This window comes from Delphinapterus leucas, chromosome 10 (assembly GCF_059928025.1).
Source record: "Delphinapterus leucas isolate spDelLeu-1000000601 "Yukka" chromosome 10, BTC_Dleu_Yukka2, whole genome shotgun sequence".
Classification (NCBI taxonomy): Eukaryota; Metazoa; Chordata; class Mammalia; order Artiodactyla; family Monodontidae; genus Delphinapterus; species Delphinapterus leucas.
Genome location: NC_143138.1, coordinates 5324891 through 5332443, shown reverse-complemented (window position 1 = coordinate 5332443; position 7553 = coordinate 5324891). Strand labels below are relative to the sequence as shown.

General features: G+C 50.3%; 1 protein-coding gene across 3 annotated transcripts in view; it reads right to left on the bottom strand.

The window, feature by feature from the left end:
- Window positions 1–27: 27 nt before the first annotated feature.
- DSP (desmoplakin) overlaps window positions 28–7553 on the bottom strand; it is a 42562-nt gene continuing 35036 nt past the window's right edge. The window contains exons 23-24 of one of the 3 annotated variants that reach the window (XM_022586617.3): window positions 4948–7242; window positions 28–3947 (exon numbers count right to left, since the gene is read on the bottom strand). In XM_022586617.3, coding sequence (XP_022442325.2) covers window positions 723–3947; window positions 4948–7242 — 5520 coding nt within the window. In that variant the 3' untranslated portion in view covers window positions 28–722. The remainder of the gene's footprint in view (window positions 3948–4947; window positions 7243–7553) is intronic. The other 2 variants (XM_030760284.2, XM_022586619.3) reach the window with 2 other exon arrangements.

Here is a 7553-nt window from a genome sequence, read left to right as displayed (position 1 = left end):
CATATTATTAAATCAAAACGCAAAAACTTCAAACGTCTAAAACTTTATTGCCAGAATAGCAAACTTCATAAAGACACCTTTGAAAGTACATAGAAAATGACAAGCAAGATGAACAGAAAACTTTGACTAAAGGACAGCAAAGATTGCTACTATCATGCACGTACAGTCAAATTAATACCAAACCAAACAGGTACACTTAAGAGTATATGGGTCATGCAATCCAAGGAGACGCGTTCCAAAATGCTTGGGTTTGAGGGGGATTCTTTTTGTGGGGGGGAGCGGGGGGATAGGGTAATTTTCTCCTCATACAGAAAATGGAAATATTTAGATGAGATGCAGACTGATGACTACAAGGTCAATTTCATTTTTATCTCCAAGAACAGAAATCTGGGTTATAGGCCATAAGAAGTTCAAGAAGCATCACTCAAAAATCTAAAGACAGAAGAGAAGAAACAAACTCTAGATTCAATTTGTGTTTTCCTTACAACTGATTACTACTTCCTATACGCTACATCCAGTGTATGACATTGGTTCAGGTAAGCTAAGAAGATAAAAAGCCAGAACAGCCTTTACCATTTGATTCCCCCCGTGGCTACGTTTTCTTAAGCCTAGAAAGTTCTATCACTATCCTACAAGCACAAGGTTTTCTTTCTCTATTATTTAGTAAAGTGAAAATTCATATAAATGAAAGCCAAGGTCTAGCAACCATTTCCAACCGACTACTAGTGCCCAATAGAGCTGTTGCTAATGGAGTAGGAGTAGGTGTGGGAAGAATTCCCTGTTGCATCGAAGCTTCCTCTCCGGGACCCACTGCGGGAACCGGACCGGGAGCCAGAGCGGGAGCCGGAGCGGGAGCCTGGGGCAGAAGACATGTTATAAGGGCTGGGCAGGCCCTTGGAGGAGACCGAGGCGGCCTCCAGAAGGTGCAGGCCGGTGATGTCTTCCACCATGGAGCGATTCATGGCATCCTTATAGGATATTTTCAACTTGGTTTTGGGGCAGGTCAGGATCTTGCCGTAGTTGCTGGGGTCTTGCAGCCTCTGCGCTGCCCGGCCGTCGATGTACCCCTTTCTGATGGCTTCTTCCATGCTTATCCTCCCTTGCACCTCGGGGTCAACCAGGCCCCCCGTGAGGTACTGGAACTCCAGGAAGCGCTGGCCGGCCTCATAGGGGAGCCACTTTTCTTTCACTGCCTCTGCTGCCGACATCTTCTTCTTTCCCTTCACTCCTTCAAAGCCGAGGAAGGCTTTCTGAGCAGGTTTCAGCCTGGTGGCCATATCCTGGTCGATCAGGCCCTGGGAGACGGCATCCTGGAGGGGCAGCTTCTGCCCAGTGGTTGGGTGGATGATGCCGCCCGTGCAGGCCTGAGCCTCCAGAAGCCTCTGCCCAGTGATGCTGTCAACAATGCCCCGCTCTATCCCTTCCGTAATGGAGATCTTCTCCAGGTTTTCCGTGTCGAAGATGGCTGCAATGGGGCTTGATTCTTCCAGGGGTTCGGACAGAGACCTGCTCTTTATGGTTAAATTCCTGACGCTGGATACGGTGGAAATCTTGCTTAAGGACTCGTGTCGTGAGCTGCTGAAGACATCATCGCTGACGCCACTCCCGGTGCCACTGCTGTTGCCGACACCATTCTTCAAGGAGATCATATCAGCAAACTGAGTGAGGCTGAGGCTGCCGGACTTGTACTGGTCAAAGAACTTCCTGTCAATGAGGCCCCTGTCAATCGCATCTTGAACGTCATACTGACTGCCCGTCTTCCTGTCTACCAGGAGCACCCGGGTGGAGCCGTCTGATCCAGTGATGGTTATTTCTTCCCACTCGCACTCCTGCTCACACAGTTCTTTGAAGGTTTCGTAATCTATGAGGCCCTTCTTGTAGGCCTCCTGGACAGACATCTCCTTGTTGGTTTCCGGGTCAACTATGACCACTCTGCGCTTCCTGAGGGTATTCTTTTGGGATGTCTGCACCTGTTTCTTCTTTTCTTTCAGGGGCAGAAGACACAGCCCCGTTTCCTCATCCTTAATGCACCTTTCTTTCAGTTGCAGATACGTAAGGTTTTCTTCAGTGTTTGGGTCAAAGAATCCTTTTGTATCATCACTTGGATCCGAGAGAATCTCATTGAGCTCCTGATTGAAGTAGCCCCTCTTGTACGCTATGTCAACGGGCAGGCGGTGGCTTTCCTTCGGGTCGATGATCCCACCGGTTGCAATCTGTGCTTCCAACAAGCGGATGCCATGGCCCTTTTCGATGAGTTCCTTGTTCATGGCTTGGAACAAGGAGATGGTGTTTCCTGTTTCAGGGTCGTTGTAGCCGGTGACAGCTCGTTCCGCAGACAGGAGCTTCTCCTTGAACTCGATGCCCACCAGACCTCTCTTGTAGGCTTCCTCCACCGGTAACCTCAAGTTGCTAACAGGATCCACGATGAAGCCAGTGGCTGCTTGCGCTTCCAGGAGCTCCAGGGCAGTACCAGGTCGGACCAAGCCAATTTTCATGGCCTCGTAAATGCCAAGCTTCTGTTTTGTGGTCTCACTGTAGATGCCTGCGATGCAGCTTGAACCCTGAAGGAAATCCTTAATTCTCTCACCAACCTCGTCATAAGAAATCTGACCCGATTCCAGTTCATTGACAGTGGATGGTCTCAATATACCGGAATCAACCAGCTCAGAGATGGGCACGGGTTGTCTGATTCCCTGGAAGGACATACTTCTCTTCTGTACTGACAGCAGCAGCAGACCGGTGTGTGGTTCGATTCTGCACCTTTCCCTCAGCTGCATGTAACTGACCTTCTTTTTGGTGACCGGATCCATGAAGTTCTTCTGACTATCTCGGGGATCGTTCAGGGACCGATACAGATCTCTGTCAATCAGCCCACGAGCCAAGGCTATATCTTTCGGCAAAAAGACGCTGTTCACAGGGTCCACCACACCCCCTGAAGCAATCTGGGCTTCCAGCAGACGCATTCCGATTTCCCGATCGATCAAATTTTTCTTGATGGCTTCGGACACAGATACCGTCTTGCCTGAAAATGGGTCATCAAACCCAGTGACGGCTTTCTCTGCTGTGTATATCTGCTGGCGGTCATCGAAGTCGATGAGGTCCCGAGCTATGGCACTGTCAACAGTCAGCTTCTCGTTCCTGTGGGGATCAATTATACCACCAGTGGCTGCCTGGGCCTCCAGAAGCATGACTGTGGATTCTGGGGTGATCAATTTCTTTCTCTTGGCCTCTACCAAAGAGTATTTCTCCTTAAGGGAAGTGGAAACTCCAGCGATAGCGCCCGCTGCCCGAAGGAAAGGCTGGATCTCAGAAGCAACTTCTTCCACTGACTTTTTCCCCTTCAGCAGTTTGTCCAGGGTTGTTTTGTCAATCAGCTGGCACTCATACAGCTGCAGCGCCGTCACCTTCTTCCTCAGTCCGTCAAACACCAGCTTCGAGGAGTCAACGGACCACTCGTACTCAGTCTGGGTCTCGCGGTGGGACCCATACGGGCGCTGCTTGAGTTTGTCAATCTCCCTCTGAAGCCGGGAGCGCTCTGTCTCCAGCTGGGACTGGGTCTCCCTGCTGGAATCCTCCAGCTTCCGCTGGCACCTCTCCTCGATCCTCTTGATCTCCGCCTGGAGTCTTTCAATCTCACTCCTAAGGCTATTCTTCTCTCTCTCGCTCTTTTCTCTTTCGGACTCTATCTTCCTAACAGTCTCCTCTTTGCGGGAACACTGCGTTTTCCACTGGTTCAGGTCGTTCTGGATCTGCTGTTTCTCACACTCCAGGCGCTGTTTCACCCTGCTTTCTGCCTCGAGGGTCACTTTGGCGTGATTCAGCTCATCCTCCAGCCTCTGCAGCCTGGCCTTGTCTTGCTCCAGAACTTTGATTTTCACCAGGAGGCTCTCTCTCTCCTGCACCACCTGAGAGCACTGATTCTTGGATTCCTGAATCCTATTAGATGCCTAGAATGCAAAAAAAAGAAAGAAATGGGGAAAAATAATGATGTGATCATATCACAGGACCATTATCATTTAACTTCTTTTCCTATATTTTTTTAAAAAGTATATTTACTTATCGGCCCTTTTCTTTTCCTTGAGCATACTGTTAATTTTGTTATCTTACAAGTTCCTGAAAAAAATTCTGTAGATACATGTTGCCACTTTGATAAATGGCTTCTGTACTTTCTATATTTTTCCACAGAAGGAAATAGGAGCAGCTGTAGACCTGGCTTACCCTTAATAGTAATTATGGTTTGAACAGATATGGGGAGTTTTATTCCAGGTTATCCCACCTGCTGTACCCACATTTCACCTGTTACAGCTATACTCACATGTTTAATAAAGCAATACAAATCTACAGACATACGCACACCCCTCACCCAGCCCCACACAAATATTGTCTAAAGAAGTCAAACGTATTAGAAGTTAAAGAGGTTGAGTGTTTTAATTAGGGGTTAAAAGAAGAAAAGTCAAACAAAAAGAAACATATTAGGGCCACGATGAAAAGCGCAGAGAATAACGCATGCAGAAAAATCACATAAGCAAGCAAGAAAGCGATTTAAAAACTGCACAGAAAACCCATTTAATGTGGCTTTTATTTAGGAAAACTTCAATTACAAACATTATGTCACAGCTCACAAAGAGCCACCTTCTAGAAAACAGAGTGGAACACTGAGAGGAAGTGACCTCAGATGTTACACCCCAGCCAAAGTTGGAAGAGCGGAGCCAAGTGCGGGTTACACAGGGACGGGCACTCGTTGTGGGAGTAGAAGAGAAGGGCAAATGGCACTGAAATTACCCTGAAGCGGCGTCTGGATTAAGACAGACAGCAGCACAGCATCAAAAAGAAAAGCGAAACGTATGCAAGCATCCAGCCCAGCAGCAAGAGCACAGCCCAGCTGGGAGGACCGTGGAGGGAATTAGTTGAGAGGAAGTGAAGCGGCGATCAAATATTTGTGAATACCTCTAATGCCTGCTTTTGGAATTTCTCAATTTCCTGTCTCAAATTTTCCCTCTCTCTCTGTAAATTATTAATCAGGCCCTGCAGCTCCAGGGTCCGGGTGTTGCTGATCTGCAGCTGGCTCCGGAGCTCCGAGATGGTGGCGTCTTTGTCGTGCTCAGCCCCGCTGCGGCCCTGCTGGAGGTCATCGTACTCCAGCCGGAGGTTCCGCAGTTCCCCCTCAAGCAGCAGGTGCTCCTTGGTGAGGTTCTCGGTCAGCGACTGCAGCCTCTCGATTTCAAGCCTGCTCTCGTTCAGGCTCCTGCTCTTGTCCTCAACGGCCTTCTGGAAATGCTCGCTCCGCCCCTGCGCCTGCCTGGCGTCCTCCCGCTCCTGCTGCAGCTGCCGCCGCAGGGCCTCGACCTGGGAGGCCAGCCCGCGCAGCTCGTCCTCGCTCCTCTGCTTCTCCCGCAGGTGGCCGTCCAGAGCGTCCCGCTGCTGCCGCAGCTCGTCCTCGCTCCTCTGTTTGACGATGGACGCCTGCTCCAGCTGCTGGGTCAGGCTGGTGACCTGGATCGCCTGCTCCTTCAGGGACCCCCGCAGGGTCTCCAGCTCCTCCTCTAGCTTCTTCCTCCTGCAGGAGTCCTCGGAGGCCGCCCGCTTCAGCCACACCAGCTCCTCCTCTGCCTTCTGCTTCTGCAGCTGCAGCTCCTTCAGGGAGCTCTGGCAGCGGGCGATGTCCTGGTCCCTGACGGCCCTCTCCTGGGACACCCGCTCGTAGTCCGTCCTCAGGCATATCAGCTCCTGTTCCTGCACCCTCAGTTTGCTGACCGTCTCCGTGGCACTGCTGCAGGCCTTCTGCAGCTCACACTGTGCCCTCTGCCACTTGGCCTTCTCATCCTCCAGACACTTCCGCTGCTTTGCTTCCGTCTCTGTCAGCTGCTTTAGCCTCTCTATCTCCTTGTTTTTATCCTGGATCGTCTTGGCGGCATCATCCAGAGACTGCCGGTACCGTGTGCTCTCTTCCATCCGCAACTGCGTGACCTGCTTCAGCTCCACCTCCAGCTGCTGTTTCCGCTGCGACATTTCCGAGCCCGCGGCCTTTTGCTGCTGGACGTTCTCTTCGACCCTCCTGAGGTTCTCCGTGGTCTGGGCTAGAGCGTTCTTCAGCTTTGTTACTTCTTCCGAGAGGCTCCGGTTTTCCTTGGTGAGGTTGTCTATCTGGGCTCGGTAGCCGCTGGTGTCCTCCTCCTTCTTCAGGGTGAGCTGGTGGATGGTCGTCTTGGTGATGTTGATCTCCGTCTCGAACTGGTTCTTTAAGCTAATGATTTCCTCATCATAATTGCTCCTTACCTTAGCCAGTTCATTCTCATATTCCCGACGGTGCTTGGCCTCCTCCTGAAACTCAGCTTTGAGTCTTTCGATCTCCTTGTTTTTGTCCTGGATGGTCTTGGCAGCCTCCTCCAGGGACTGCTTGTGCCTGGCGCTGTCCTCGGAGCGCTGCTGGATGACCTGCTTCAGCTCCATCTCCAGATGCTGCTTCTTCTGCAGCATCTCGGAGCCACAGGCCTTCTGCTGCAGGGCATCCTCTTCTGCCCGCCTCCGCTGCTCCGTGGTCTGCAGGATGCTGTCGGTGAGCCGGACAATCTCATCCTTCAGATCTCGATTCTCCTTCATGCATCTATCGAGCTTGTTTTGGAAGTTTTTGGAATCATCCTCTTTTTGCATGGATATCTCCTTGATGGTAGTCTTTGTGATGTTAATCTCTGTTTCGAACTTGTTCCTTAAATTACTCATCTCCTCATTATAGTGGTTTCTTACCTTTGCCAGCTCATTTTCATATTCTCGCTTCCGGGTACCCTCCTCCTGCAGAAGAACCCTCAACCTCTCTATCTCGAACTCCTTCTCCTTGATGGCTTTCTCAGACTCTATTTTCTGCCAGCCAAGGCTCTCCTTCTCGCTCTGCCTCGCTTTCTGCAGCTGGTCATAGTCGTTCTTCTGTTGATCAAACCTGTCTTCCATGGTTTTCCTGCTTCGCTTTTCATGCTCAATCTCGTAAGTCAGCCGGGTGATCTTCTCATTGAGCTCTTTGATTTGGCTGTAGCACTTGTCTAGATTTTGTTTGGCTGACTTGCCATCCAGCTCAGCCTGTCTCTTCAGCTCCTCCAGGCTCACGAGCTTTGCTTTGAACTGGGAACACTCCGCCTGGTATTTCTGCAGATTCTGATCCAGGAATTTGTTCTTACTGCAGTTTTCAGAGTTGGCGTCTCGGGCCAGCCTGAGCTCCTCTTCCAAAACTTCGATCTTGGTATTTTTCAGCTGTGGAAGGGAAATCAGAAAGCGTGTTGAAAGAAAGATGCCTCACATCATAAGAAAGAAGTGGTACTTCCTCCCCCCAAGACCAACGTGCTTTCTCATTTCCTGTTACACACCTGCACACACACAGACAAGCACGCACACACGAGCACACATGTAGACACTGATACAAGGCAAGAGCTACTAGACAAAAAATTCAAGACATCTGTATTCTTGTCATAATTCTTCCGTCAACTGCTTGCGCGATCTTAGTAAGGGATCTACCCTCTCTGAGTTTCAGCTTCCTCATCCGTGAATGAGGGAATTTCTTCCAA